This window comes from Trifolium pratense, linkage group LG4 (assembly GCF_020283565.1).
Source record: "Trifolium pratense cultivar HEN17-A07 linkage group LG4, ARS_RC_1.1, whole genome shotgun sequence".
Lineage (NCBI taxonomy): Eukaryota > Viridiplantae > Streptophyta > Magnoliopsida > Fabales > Fabaceae > Trifolium > Trifolium pratense.
Genome location: NC_060062.1, coordinates 17,990,851 through 18,005,132, shown reverse-complemented (window position 1 = coordinate 18,005,132; position 14,282 = coordinate 17,990,851). Strand labels below are relative to the sequence as shown.

At 34.9% G+C, this 14,282-nt stretch overlaps 2 protein-coding genes across 4 annotated transcripts; both read right to left on the bottom strand.

Moving 5' to 3' along the window:
- Nucleotides 1-681: 681 nt before the first annotated feature.
- LOC123922205 (PKS-NRPS hybrid synthetase cheA-like) lies at nucleotides 682-4,050 on the bottom strand. Its single transcript, XM_045974950.1, has 3 exons — nucleotides 3,981-4,050; nucleotides 1,816-3,608; nucleotides 682-1,677 (listed from the first exon to the last, which is right to left on the bottom strand). The coding sequence occupies exons 2-3, from the start codon at nucleotides 3,604-3,606 to the stop codon at nucleotides 682-684; spliced, it is 2,787 nt and encodes a 928-aa protein (XP_045830906.1). The 5' UTR covers nucleotides 3,607-3,608; nucleotides 3,981-4,050.
- Nucleotides 4,051-6,583: 2,533 nt separating this feature from the next.
- On the bottom strand, nucleotides 6,584-13,024 carry LOC123920011 (interactor of constitutive active ROPs 3). Of its 3 annotated transcripts, none has more exons than XM_045972080.1 (4): nucleotides 12,845-13,024; nucleotides 9,846-9,961; nucleotides 8,912-9,089; nucleotides 6,584-8,428 (listed from the first exon to the last, which is right to left on the bottom strand). In XM_045972080.1, the coding sequence occupies exons 2-4, from the start codon at nucleotides 9,863-9,865 to the stop codon at nucleotides 6,767-6,769; spliced, it is 1,860 nt and encodes a 619-aa protein (XP_045828036.1). In that variant the 5' UTR covers nucleotides 9,866-9,961; nucleotides 12,845-13,024; the 3' UTR covers nucleotides 6,584-6,766. The 3 variants fall into 3 exon arrangements, with proteins under 3 accessions (XP_045828036.1, XP_045828037.1, XP_045828038.1); XM_045972081.1 differs by having other exon boundaries at nucleotides 9,846-9,947; XM_045972082.1 differs by lacking the exons at nucleotides 9,846-9,961; nucleotides 12,845-13,024 and adding an exon at nucleotides 9,183-9,409.
- Nucleotides 13,025-14,282: the final 1,258 nt, after the last annotated feature.

The window sequence follows — 14,282 nt, the reverse complement described above, 5'->3', positions numbered from 1 at the left end:
GTCGGTGCAATATCGACCACGAATATCGACCACGAATATCGACCACGAAAATATTGTCGGTGCAATATCGACCACAAAATATTGTCGGTACAATATCGACCACAAAAACTTGTCGGTGCAATTTCGATCATTTTTCACATAATACCTACCTTTCTTCAATCCCCCCCATCAAGTCTCTTATACCCCCTATATTCTGTTTCGCAAAATTTAAATTTCTTTCGACTCGCAGAAACCGAAACATAGGTTTCGATTAATATAAACCGAAATTACTGGAACATTTCGGTTGATAAAGATCGAATTATGCAGAAACAAGGACAGGTTATGCAGAATCACTTGCAGAACCACCTCAAAATCGTCGAGGTCAAAACCTGTTTTTTCTTTCAATTCATTTCCAAAATTATATCAGGCTAAATACAATCTGTTACAACATTTCATAACCAAAGTTTCATAATCATATTTCATAACAATAATACCAAAGTTCAATATACAATAATACCACATTTTATAACCAAGGTTCATGTGTAAATTGCGCATACAAAGTTAATATGTTACAAAGCATAATCGGCATGGTATACATCACAAAATAATGCGCTTAGCTACCCTTTCAAAAAATAGTGCGCTTAGCTACCATTTCAAAAAATAATGCGCTTAGCTAATTCAAAATGAAACTACTAAAATCTACTACAATTCCAACGGATCGTCTTTGCTACCCTTTCCAATCGTGACTAAGTCATCGCCTGCTCTTTCAATGGTCAACAGCTCACCAAACTTTTGCATTCTATCCAAAAACATGGGCTCCCATTCTGCAGCTTCTTCGGAACAAGAGTTTTTCCACTGATGAGCCGTTGGAGGTATCAGACATCCTACTTTCAATCGCACTAACACAAAGTGGTCAGCGAGCGCGCCGATGCAAATAATCTTGGAATCCAAGTCTGACGTGTCTGATGGAGGTTTGCCACGCAATGGGAAACAAGTTCTAGATGCTCCACACCTTTCCATATTTGATAGTTGAACAACAACCCTCTGAAAATGAGTAGCCACAACGTAACCCATATCCGGAAAAGTAAACCATTTGTCCTTGGTTGCAATAGCATGTTTACTCCTTCTCGGTGGTGGGAAAAGTGCATCCGTGACATACTTGTAACGCTCAGTATCCAACAACTCCACATATGATTCCTTATGTAATCTCAGCTCCCTCTCCATGTTCAGTCTGATCAACTCATAATCTTGTTGATTTCCTTTTTGGTGCAAAGCTACCACACGGTATCCACAATAACCGTCACCTTCAACGTCAATAATATCTTCAATAAATGGGTGCATGAACTTCGGCATATGGTTGATAAAAGGAATTTCAGGAGGTGCTGGAGGTGCTGGAGTCAAAGTACTGATGACGAGTTCTTTAGGCACCTCAGGCACTGTTTGTGAAGTCGACGGCTTTGACTTTGTTGGTTGCGACTGAGATGCCTGTGTAGCTGCAATATGATCATCAACATGCTCCCACCGAGACTTATCCCTGCTCGTGGATCTTGTGACACGAACTGATTTTTTCTTTCTAGCACCTTTTGTTTTGGCCTTTTGAAGCGGAGGTTTCACAGAGGTGGTTTCTGGATATGCAATGAGACGAAGTTGATTCCTAATATCATTCTTCACGCTAACATCGGCTGTTTTTAATCGTTCCTACAAAGAAAGAAAAAAAATCAAACTCATTAAAATTAATTGTATACAAAGTGTAACATTATACACATAATGTAAAATTAAAATCATAATAAAAAAGTATACGAAATGTAACCATTATATTTATGAAGGTGTAATAACCTGAATTGCTTTCCACTCAGCCAAGCAATCATAATCGTCAGCCACGTCGCCCGGTGCTGGCTCATCTTCGAAACACAGTTTCTTCCATTGAGGGTGAATCTCATCCAGTCGGATAGGTTTGTTATTTTTTATCTTCTTCGCAATCAAGCATGCACATGGCAACCCGTATGTCCTTCTCATAACACAGCCACACTTTTTGCTATCCATACCACATTCTTCGACCCTGTTTGCTTCGTCATAAATGTGATCCATAGCCTTTCTTGAGATTTTATAAAACAAGAATGCGTAAAGAGGATCATCATCGTATCTGTGTTCCGCAACAGACATACTCCGACCGAATTCACCTTGTACTTCGGTGAACTGACTTATCAACATCTTATTTATCGCTTCCCATCCTTTCACCAAGTCACCGTTACCGTCCTTCAAGTAACCTTTCAACACACCATGACATGATTCAGCTCTATTCGTGGTGTGATTCCCCATGTGCATATGTTGGTCTACCCAAGCATTGACAACCCTTTCTTTATCAGTGTCTAGGACAGTCTCTTCAACATAACGCAAAAACTTTGGCCATCTCGCACAGAGCTCCCTAAACACCATAACATTGTCAGCATATTCTTTTTCCGTTGGCGACTCTAACACATCATTAAAAGCATCGGTGATTTGATCCCACACATCAGTCTGCTTCTCATTCTCTCCATTCTTGATTTTCACAATTTCCTTCATCTTAGAGCTCACGTTCTTTTTTACATGGAAACGACAAACCATTGCAGCCGATGTTGGAAATACCTCGGAAACTGCATTCATCAGAGCCAAATCCCTATCGGTGACAATCACCTTCGGTCTAACATCCTCATTCCTTAAGAGACTGACACACTGCTCTAGAGCCCAAGTGAAGTTGTCTTCTCTTTCATTGGTAAGCCAAGCAAATCCAACATTGAAAGATCTCCCAGTTGATGTGAATCCGACAATCTCAAATAACGGCATTTTGTATTTGTTTGTTTTGTATGTCGAATCCATCAAAAGCACAGTAGGAAAAGAATTGAACAAACTTATAGATTTAGGATGTGCAAAGAAAATGTCTTGAACGTGTTCGGATCCGTCTGCAACAACCGTCCTATGTTTGAAAAAATACCCGGTCTCGACAAGTCTTTTGGAGAGGTGTTGCATTTCAGTCATTGATGCCCTCATTTTAAGTTTTAATCGATGACTTAAATTGTAGAGTTGCTTTGCCGTTGTCTTGTTGTTTGGATCCCTATCTTTCAATGTGGACATTATATTCTTAGGCGGAACCAAATTCCTTGACATTTCCTCCATACATTGCCTTTCTTCCGGTTTGAGACGACCGACAATGAGATGGCCTTCAACTGCCTTGTCCAACTCGTGGTTATGTTTGCCATTTACAACGGTCAAATGCCATGTTTTATCGGCATGACAATAACCACGGAGTCGAAATGGACAGCCGCATTTCCTCGTGCCGGTTTGATCAGATTTTAGCTTCTTATTTGTTGACACGTACCGGCCTCCCCGCTCGCAATCCAACCTGAAATATTGCTTCCTCTTATCGCTGCCGTTGTCGGATTTGCCAATTACAATTGCAAACTTTAGCTTTAAGGCAATCTCCCGAGCCCATCTAATCAACTCATCTCGGTCAGGGGTTGCCATTTCAGTGTAAAAATGATCTGATGTATCAATCTCATATGCAACAGGTCTAGATGGAGGTTTATCAGGCGGAACCTCAACAATTCCCGGGGCACAGATACCTAGCACAAGCTCTCGTTTGCCCGCCATAACTACATAATATAAGAGGGATAAACACATAATTAGCCACATATAATACTTAATACATATAAAATTGGTAGCACATTCTATAATCCATAACAGCTAAGGCAATGCAAGCAAAACAGACAGTCAAGGCAAGTAATTTTACATTGCAAAAATTAAAGTTCCAGTAATTTCGGTTAGTATCAACCGAATGAATCCTTCGGTTAGGCTTGGCAAGCAAACACGTTTAAACCAACACAAAACCAAAAGTTCCAGTCATTTCGATTCGTATTAACCGAAGGATTCCTTCGATTTCTATAAATCGAACGATTTTGTGTCAGAAACCTACCAACCTAGCATATATGACAGTTGAAAATAAAAGAAATTAAACGGAAGATTACCTTAATATTGTGCTTCAAATCGCCTTCCAACCCTTAGCAAACGTTCCAAACTTGATTTTAAGCAGCGATTTGACTGAAAAACGAATTGGATTTTGGGATCTCTTTTGGTAGTGTGGGGATGAAGTATTGAAAGTGATGAAGAATGTGAGAGGTTGCTTTCTATATAAACATACTTCGATTCGTAAAACTCGAAGGAGAAAGCGAGTGGTTTTTAAAAACCGAAGTTTTTATTGTTTCGATTCGTAAAACCCGAATTTGCTAACCAAAAAATTGGTCATTTTCGAAGGGCAAACTGGGATTTAAGGGGGGTATAAAAGAAACGTGGGGGGTGGGGAGAGAAAATATCATGGAATATTAAGAACCTTATGGCCAAAGGGATGTAGCACATTCTCTTTTTTCTATTATTAAAATTTAAATTTGTAAAGCCCACTTCACAAAAGGCTTACTTAAGAATTAAGATACCCTTGAGCGTTAGTATAAAATATGTTCATTAAAGAAAACAGAAAGATGATATGTTTTCGATGGTACGACTTTCTCTTACCGTTTTTAAATCTGTTGAGATTTGTTGGATTCTTTTTTGAGTCATTGTTGGTTCTCAAATCTGTTGAGATTGGATGTCTCTTTGTATCTGATTTAGCCTATTCGATGTCAGTGTTAACTATTTTGGACGCAGATTGAGAGCCGAGACTTGTCGACCTAGGTTTTCATGCTACCGTTGACCCATCATTTTTGGCTCTCAGAGTTTGCTTCTTGGATTCCGATGGGCCGATCACTTTTGATTCGAGATCCGGAGTTAGAGTCTAGTGGCGTCTTTGTAGGTCGAGCTGATGTCTTCTTTGGTGGTTTGGAGGATGAGGAGTGTCCTTCTAGTTTAGATGTGGACCTCTATTAGGTGGTGCCGGTTTTGGTTTTCTTCATTGGTGTTCCGCCTAAATACGGCGCCATTTATTTTGTAGTTACGCTTTTTTCGGCCTCTGTTCGGCTTGTGCAGAGACCGATTATTAATAATAATATATTTGCCGTTTAAAAATAAATAAATAAATAATATGTTTTAAAATATTTCAAATGTAGGAAGTTATTCATCATCTGTCAAAAAACTAAGTATTAATATTCTTTTTCGTTTGGAAAAACCTGATGTTGGCAGTTGGCACACCAGAATAGAAAACATATAGTAGGGACAACTTCATAGTAGTACAATCTAACAAAAAAATGATACAATTGAATTGAGAGTGTTTTGTGGGTGATCCTCACTTTTAATTACGTTTAACCAATTGAGAGTAATAGTAAATTAATGGTTCAGATTCCGCTGAAAAAAATTATACCATAGAGGATGTGTTTTCAAGTCAGACATTGTTGACAAACTTTTATATATGTGTATATATGGGCAGGGTGAGAAAATCCGACTCCACCAGGGGTGCGAGCGGGGAACCAATTTTTTAACCTCGTTAAAAAAATAAGGGCGAGTGTAAATTTTCTGCAGGGAGTAAGAGACAAGGGTGGGGGTTACAAAATTCGCCCCCACCTCGTTGCCAAATTTAGTGTTGTTGCAAATGCAGGGGGTGGTGGGTAGAGCAATGCTTCCTAAGGACTATGTCAGAAATGTATTGTGGTGGCCTAGGATGTCTCATAATTGCTTCAGCAATATTCATCCATTTGTGTGTTGGTACACCAATTTTTTGTTGTATACCTTAAACCTTGCCCTTTCAATTTCAAACTTTTTTGTTGTAAGTTGTAACATCTGTGCTTATAATTCTACTTTAAAGTTAAAAAAATTTCTGTTATTTATTTTTTTTAAAAGACCAAAAAACAATTTATTAAAGAAAAGGGAATAAGAAATGTGATAGGAATACAGACCATATAAGTTGTTCAAAGCTCAAGAATACAAACACTACACACTTTTCTGTTATTGTAACATAGTATTTTGTAAGCTAGTGGTTTGACATTCACAAATAGGGTATAATTCTCAACAAATAATAGCAGGAACACCTGCTTATAGATATCCAAAAAATAAATATTTGCTCTAATATTTGATCTTGTTTTATCAGCCTGACACTGATTTAGTCACCGTCTCAGATTTTATAACAAAGACGATTGTGAACTTCTACTTTATGAGAACAATTTTGATCAACATTGGAGTTTCGATCATACGATTTTTATGCATTGATACACGGTGGTTCAACGTAGAAGTAGAACTTGTCGTTATTTCCATCCTTATTCATGATATACCAAGTTGATATACGAAGGTTTCACATTGAAATCAATGACCATTTTCACATTGAAGTCAATGATCCTTACATGGATTTCTAACCTATATTGCTTTCTTTTATTTATTTAGTTTGGTAAACTAAAGTATCTTCGTCTAGAACTAGAGAGACTAATGCATCTACGACATATATTTTTTTCACATTTACTAATCATAAATCAAACCCTCAATCAAGTTATTAAAGAGAATCAAACTAAAAGTTACTTCTTGCATTTATTCGACCAACAAAAAAGCTTATTGCATCTACAACATGCCAGACTTCACTTACCTTGCGACCCAACTCTAGATTACTAGATCGCCTTCTCTAGGGCAAACTTGTTGATTATGTGAAAAAAGATCATTCAACAGCTAAATGTAAATTTTCCAAGTAAAAAGATAACAAACAGTTTCTGACACAGACAGAATTTACAATGCAATGCAGAGTTGAGTGTACAAAATACCAAAAGACATAAACTATGACATAAACAGCATAACACAAAATTAGTACAACACCATATATATAGATATCACTATCAATCAGTCACTATTTTTGAGGCTTCTTCCATAATACTCCAATCTTCTTCAGCATGTTACCATTTTTCTTTCTTTGGAAATCATCATCAATATCTTCAGCATAAGGTGATGAGCACTTATAGTTATTATTATTGTCCAAAGACACGGATCTCTCGGTAAGCTTCCCGTTGTTCCCGGCCGAAAGCATAGCAGCAGCTGCTTCTGCAGCCTTCCTCCATTGATCAGATTGTACCTTAAGCCTTCTAAGTTCGCCTTCCATTTCTGAACTCGCTGCTTGTGCTGCTTCCAACTGCTCCGTCACCCTTGCCGCTTTACGGTTGCTTCTGTCTGCTTCCTCCATCACTATCCCGAGTTTCGTAACTGCCTCGTGCTCTGCAGCCTTAGCTCTCTCCATTTCCTCACTCGCTTTGCCACCGTCCGAGCAACTCTTGCTGATTTCCAACTTCAGCGTCTCGTTTTCTTCAGATATGCTTTGCAATGTTGTTTCTTTGTCCATCATATCAGCTTTTAATTCATCCACACATTGTTCCAATCTTTTAAGTTCCTTATTAATTCCATGTTCATTTTGTGATGACATGCTCTTTTCAAGCTTCGAATTCAAATTATCGTTCTCTTCCATGATACCTTGCAACTCGGTTTCTTTGTCCATTAGATTAGCCTTCAACTCTTCAATATCAGTTTTCTTTCTTTGTAATTCAGCCTCCAACTCACATTGTTTCTGACCTGATTCAGATTTTATCTGCTCCATCAACTCGTACGCATTCTTTATCTGCACCGTGCTTTGAATCTGTTCTTCTTGATATTTTGCCTCGGAGATCTCTAAAGCAGATGTCAACCTTCCAACCTCGGACTTCAAAGAACAAATCTCTTCTTCAATCTGATTAGGATCCTCTCCATCTTTCAATATTTCACGTTCCTTCTCAAATTTACGATCATCTACAAGATATTGATCAGAATGAATCCTTTCATTATCGTTGACGCGTGTCTTAAGTTTGCTAACAAGTGTCGCTAGTGTGTTCACCCTAGCTCTAGACTGTTCTAACTCCGAAGAAACGGAGTTGTAGCCAGCTATGTCTTTTGTGACATCATCCCTTAAAATCTCGACAGTTCTTTTCGCAGACTCGAGTTGCAACAAAGTTTCATCGACAACATCTTGTGTCTGAGATTCAGACTCTTTGCAATTCTTCAGTTGGTTTTTCATGTTCTCCATCAGAGAAAGAGATTCTGATAAGTTTTGTTTCAGATTCAGTAGCTCTTTATCGGCTGATTCTGCATGTTGAGTTTGAACACTCTCATAATTAGCTACCAATTCAAGCTGCGCCTTTAGCAGCTGAATTTCATTAACTGCAGAAGCCAAAGCAGTTGAGTCAACTGAGAGATGCTTTTGGGAGGCCTCGAGCTCGGATTGCCATGCCCTATCGCGTTCTTCTGTGATTCTCTGGAGCTCAATATCACGAGCTTCTCCGGTAGCACAGAGCTCTAGATATTGCTTTTGAGACTCTTCGAGTTTTGCGGATAGGATTGAGAGTTGCTCCTTGGATTCCTCGGCATCTTGCTGAGCTTGCTTCTTGCATGATTCAGACAAAATAAGCTGGTCCTTAACCTTATTCAAATCTCCTTTAAGTTGAGAAATTTGAGATTCCAATTCAGATATTTTGCTCGGGCGCTTCCTCTAATGCAACATAATTTATAAATGGTTAAAATTCTTTTTTCAACAAATTTCAAGACAAGGAAAAAAGTACTGAAATCAATGCTAGCAATGTGCTATACACTAATATTATTATTATGGAAAAACAAATTATGAAATAGCCTGTTTGGATAATCAACTTAATTCAGCTTATTATATAAGTGTTTATGTATAAGCTATTTCTATAATAAAATATTTCAAACTGCTTTCGTATATACTATACGTTGTTTTCATAAGCTGAGCACTTGCGAGACTGTTTGGGAGAGCTTGTGAAAACAGCTTATGATGTCTATTAGTTGTTTTCAGCTTATACATAAAAACAACTTATATAAAAACAGCTTGACTTTATTTTATCTTTTATTATAGAAATATTATGCATAAACGCTTAATTAAACTATTCATCCAAATAAAGTCTATATTTAGGGACAGAGATAATATACTACTCTATTCGTAATAAGCAATTGCTACCTCAGGAACTGGGCTTCTGGGTGATTTTCGATCAGCGACTTTGGGACTTCTTTCCTTTGATATCTTACTAGCTTGCGTCGAAGAAGAAGATACAGAGATAGTGTCTAGAGTTGTAGTAGTCCTAAGTTGGCGCACGGCACGTGGAGAAACCTTCTGAGGCACTTCAGAAGTACTACTTCTGAAATTTGAATAGAAAAAAAAAATGTTACTAACAAATATAAAATCCTTTGTTGGAAATGGAAATCCATATCTCAATTCAACCAATTTATACCTTGTTGCCATTATTACTAAACAATGTATCATAAATTCCTATCACACAAATGCAACCTCAATTCTTTTATTTTAGATGATAGTATATGTTAAATTTGAACAGCAGACAAAACTTCGCGTGAGTGTATGTGCGCACGCGCATGAGTGTTGTAAACTCCAGGGTATCAAGTTCGATTCTTACTCAGAAAAAAAGAGTTTAAAATGAGGCAATCCAATAAAAGAACTACTATTATGTTTTTGTTTACTCAATGAAACAAAAGGTGCCTTAAAAAAAAGGGTAATAACTACCCCGGGTCCCAATCTCCCATTCTACCGTTAAAGGGAGGAAACCTACTTCAACCAAAAAAAGGAAACACAATAATGACTAATAAGACATGATTAAGCATTTAGGCAATGAGATACTAATAAAAGTGTGAAAACTTTAGGAAGTACTATTTTGTGCACTAATTGCATTTTTAAATTTTGGTCGAGTAGCCTGGTGGCTACCTCTTGAAGTGAATACGTGGAGAATGCTGAGTTCGAACTCTGACTCTTGCATATACTCACGAGGGCGTGCACTAATTGCATTTAAAAAAGAAAAGACATAAGCAAAGTACAAAAACAACATTTATAAAAAGAAAAGAAAAAGAGTAATGGTCAAAGAGTGAAATTATTTGAAGATTACCTTGTCTTTGGGGTATGCATAGCTTAATTGCCTTCAAATCCAGTAAAGAGAAAATGGGTTGATAATTTGGGCCTAACTCACAGCTTGAAATATGAATGCACCCTGACCCACAAGTACTGTAAAAGTTCAGAATAAATATCACAAAGACACAAGTTGAGGAGACAAAAGAATCCAATGTGAAGCATATCAATTTATTGAAATTATTTTGTTTGTTCAAAAAATAATTTATTGAAATTATTTAATGTGTTCACGCAGGATGGGGTGATCTTTTCTCATTTTCACCCCCCTTAGGCCTTAGCTATAAATGCTGAATCTTTGCTCAATTGTGCGTTTTTCACTTTAATGCTAAAATCCCTACTCAATTAATTTAGACAAATAAATACTACTGTATTAACAAGTGTGTCAGAGGTACTAGATAAGAAATTAATAGTAGAAATATTCTCTTAAAATTTTTGTATTCAACATCTTAAAAGTTTAAATTTTTATTTCTTGAAGACAAAACTCTTTTTTTATTTCTCTTTTTAGCGAGACCCATTAATTAATTTATGAGTTTAATTGCTACTATGCATTGATAAAGTAAAATTGTTTCACACATGCACCAATCAAATCACACTATAGTGTCGAGTTTAATTGTTATACACTAACAGAGTTAAATTGTTTTGCTTTTGCACATGCATCCAATCAAAATCACACTATAGTTTCACTTTTATAAGTAAGTTCCTAAAATATCTCCACAGATATCTACATGGTGTAATTTGATTGAATGCACGTGTAAAAAAGTTTTACATTATGTGTGTATACAAATTAAATCATTAATGTATTATCATTGAACCTAAAAATATAGATTAATTTATATGCATATTAGTAGTGTAAAACTATTTTACACATTTGATCAAATAATCAAATTACATCTAATCAATAAATTGAATACATAACATATATGAATAATGCTAGCAACACACTTTTTAACAAGCACACTCCAACACACTCTTTTTTATTGGTTGAAATTCACATGGGTCCCATAAAAAAATGTGGACTCATATAACTTTTATGGGACCCGTATAAATTTTAACCAATAAAAGAGAGTGTGTTTGTTAAAGAGTGTGTTGCTAGCACTCCTCAACATATATATATATATATATATATATATATATATATATATATATATATATATATATATATATATATATATAAAAGTTTACCTCAATCAATAAAAATTAAATTTAAAATGATAAGTTAATAGAAAATATGTAAGAAAACACTTCATATAGAAAATCTTATAGAGATAGGCACCATTTGTAAACTAGGGAAAACAAAAGTCAAGAATATTTGTATTTTCTAACAATATAGATAAAAATGTGTTAACCAAACCAACCCAGAGGACCACACATGAAATAAAATGTCCTCTTTCTACCAATTCATGCTATGATCATGTGGGACCCACAACTACAATGTTGAGGAAATTAAATTACATATGTGACCAAGAAAATGAAAGATGTCCCTACCTAAAATAAACACCCCATTTCAACTCATCATGGATCATCAATGGGTAATTTAGTAATTTTAATAATGAAATTTCTATTAACCCTCCAATTTAGCCACAAAACATGGCATAAGAGAGGTATGGTACCATGTGCTTTCACCTAAAAACGCTTAAACCTTCTAATTCTGTCTGCCAAATGATGACTTAGTTAAACAAATGAACTAGACAATTTTTTTTTTAAACCGGGTATCATCTGCGCGTAACTGCAGAGACGAATCCCCTGAGCCTTGTGAGACCCAAATGGGTGGCAAATTATCCCTAAGAGTTTTTATTTTGTTTAATAGACAAATATAACTAAAATTTACACACATAAGTGCGAAGTTCTAAATTCAAATCTGCGTAAAAAATGTTCAGTCTAATAATATCAAACATTAATAATTGAATTAAATTTTAATAAGATATTTTGTTATGATTTAATAGTTTGATTGTTAGGAAAAGGGGTAAATTAAATAAAATCGTTCTAGAAATCCAACTCAAATTCTTGTAAATTATTGTCCTAGAGTTTTACTAAGATTTTTTTAAGGTAGACAAACTAATATTTCAATGGGAACATGTGGAATCAAATCTATTAGTACAACGAAACGAGATAAGCATGCAAAGCCAAAGACATTGAAATCCACTACAAAAGAAGATAATGGAAGAATACCAAAGACACAGCTTTCGAGGTTAAACAAATGAAAAAATGTAGTAGCTCTAATTTATTTATTTTTTTGTCAAGAATTTATTTATTTTTAAAGTAAAAAAGAAGAAAAAAGAGGAAGAAGTACAGGAACAAACAGACAAAAGAATTGGTACGTTATGGAATCAAACTTTTTTATAAAAAAAATGTTTTGCTTTTAAAAAGTAAATATGATATATTGTGCATTTTTGCAAATTTTACTACTGTATATATTAAAATTAAAACTAAAGTGGATAATAATGTACTAGTATTTAAAATGGATGTTTACTTAACAAAAAATTATAAATATAGATGAAATTATATTTAGTAACAATTTTTTTTTTTTCAAAACTAAACTTTTATTTGCTTGCAGAGTGCAGATCCTGACCTTCAATATTACAGAGAAAGAACCGCATTAGTGTCAGATTCTTTTAGCAAAAAACTTTTTAGTTTAAACAAATAACAAATAACATATCAATTTCAGGCAAAAGTGCTTTTTTCAAAAGATAAGCAGAAATACCTTGAAAGAAGCATTTTTTAGGTTCAACAAATTAATTTTTTTTTTATTTCTTTGAAATTAATTCATACAAAAAAAAATCAATAAATAAAAAAATGTGTAGAAGGAAAATATGAAGCATTTTAATTGAAGATCTAACTATGTTTCCGAAGTGGAAACATAATGTGTAATTAAATATGTAACTATAATAATATAAGCTGCATTTTGGTTGAAGGTAGAAACTATATGACATATATGAATGCAAAATAAATAAATAAATATGAAAGTGGTGATAAACTTACTGAAGGTGTTGTGTTCGAAAAGATGAAACTCACTGAAACTTTGTTGTGTTCCTAAAATGGCTGATGTTACCGTTTTGTTGAAGTTGGTTTTGTTGAGTGGGAAGTGAAAGTAGTGAAACAGAGAGAAAGAAAGAAGAAAAGAGAGTACGGTTTTGTCGTTTAATGAGTAAGGCAAAAACAATTTAGATTTGCTTTTCTTTTAAATAAATAAGGGATTATTCAGATTGATTTACTTTTTTATTTTTTGCTTTTTAAGTTTGTAGTCGTGTTATGCGGTGTTGTGTTTGTGGTCGTTTTGTGAGATGTTTATTGGTTTTTCATTTAGTACGGTGTTTCGTTGATTCAAATTGACATATCTACATTCACTCATTACAGATTTGATGATGATTTGGACGTTAACGTTGCAGATCCGGGAGTATGAATATTCCGGTTACTTTTATTTTGTCATATTTGTAGACATTTTCATGATGTCGTTGTACGCTATTAACTTAGGTGTTGCAAGTTTATTTGTAGATTCACCTTTTTTTAGTTTTTATTTTGTAATGATATATGTATTTTCAATTTGAATGAATGAATGAATACATTTCTTTTAGTAAAAAAAAAATTAAGGAAAACACATTTATTAAAGGAAGTGGATCCTCTGCTTCTCCAACTCTCTCCTCTCTCTCCTTCTCTAAATCTCCACAGTTAGATCAATTTTATGGTTTAAATTTCAAATAAAATCTTTTTTAATAGTAGAAAAAAGCTTGAGTAGCTGCTAGATAAGTATTACGATGATGTGCCACCACATTCCTATTGAAATTTTACCAATTTCTCTTGATTATTAAATATGCTACAATTGATGTTGATAATTATGCATGTAAAAGTTCAAGTGACAAGTAACTTAAATTAGTAGCAAGTGTAACATATAACATAAATTAATAGTAATAATGGAAGGGAAAAAAAATTATAATTGGAAAATGAATAGATATATGCTCCTTTATCTTTTACATTAGGGATGGCAAAAAAACTCAAACCCGAGAGACCCATCCGAACTCAAACTCAAGTCAACGGGCGAAACCCGATTTGACTGAGTTTGGGTTCGGGTGACACCCGATAATATGGGTGTGGGTTTGGTATCAGTCAAACCTACACCAGAAACCCATACACCCACCCGAAATATTTTATAATTACCTAATTACCCCCATAGTCTCCCTCAATTTCCTTGGAAGACCTTAAATTTTAGTTGTAATTTAATTTCTTGAAAGTCTATGTTGTAATTTCTTGAAAGTCTATGTTTGAATTTTCTTGGAAGACCGTAATTTTAGTTGTAATTTAATTCAAAGTCTATGTTAGAATTTAATTTCTTAAATTTGCAAATTATTTTCAAATGTGCTGCGGGTTTGGGTTTGGGTGGAAAAAACCCGTACCCAATGGGTGTGGGCGTGGGTGTTGTTTT

What these genes read in the sequence shown, in the direction of transcription:
- LOC123920011 (XM_045972082.1), bottom strand. Translation starts at nt 9,214, where the DNA reads ATGATACATTGTTTAGTAATAATGGCAACAAG. An exon ending in TTAGTAATAATGGCAACAAG is followed by an intron (nt 9,090 to 9,182) that starts GTATAAATTGGT and finishes TTCAAATTTCAG; the next exon opens with AAGTAGTACTTCTGAAGTGC. An exon ending in CCAGAAGCCCAGTTCCTGAG is followed by an intron (nt 8,429 to 8,911) that starts GTAGCAATTGCT and finishes ATGTTGCATTAG; the next exon opens with AGGAAGCGCCCGAGCAAAAT.
- LOC123922205 (XM_045974950.1), bottom strand. Translation starts at nt 3,606, where the DNA reads ATGGCGGGCAAACGAGAGCTTGTGCTAGGTATCTGTGCCCCGGGAATT. An exon ending in CTGAGTGGAAAGCAATTCAG is followed by an intron (nt 1,678 to 1,815) that starts GTTATTACACCT and finishes CTTTCTTTGTAG; the next exon opens with GAACGATTAAAAACAGCCGA.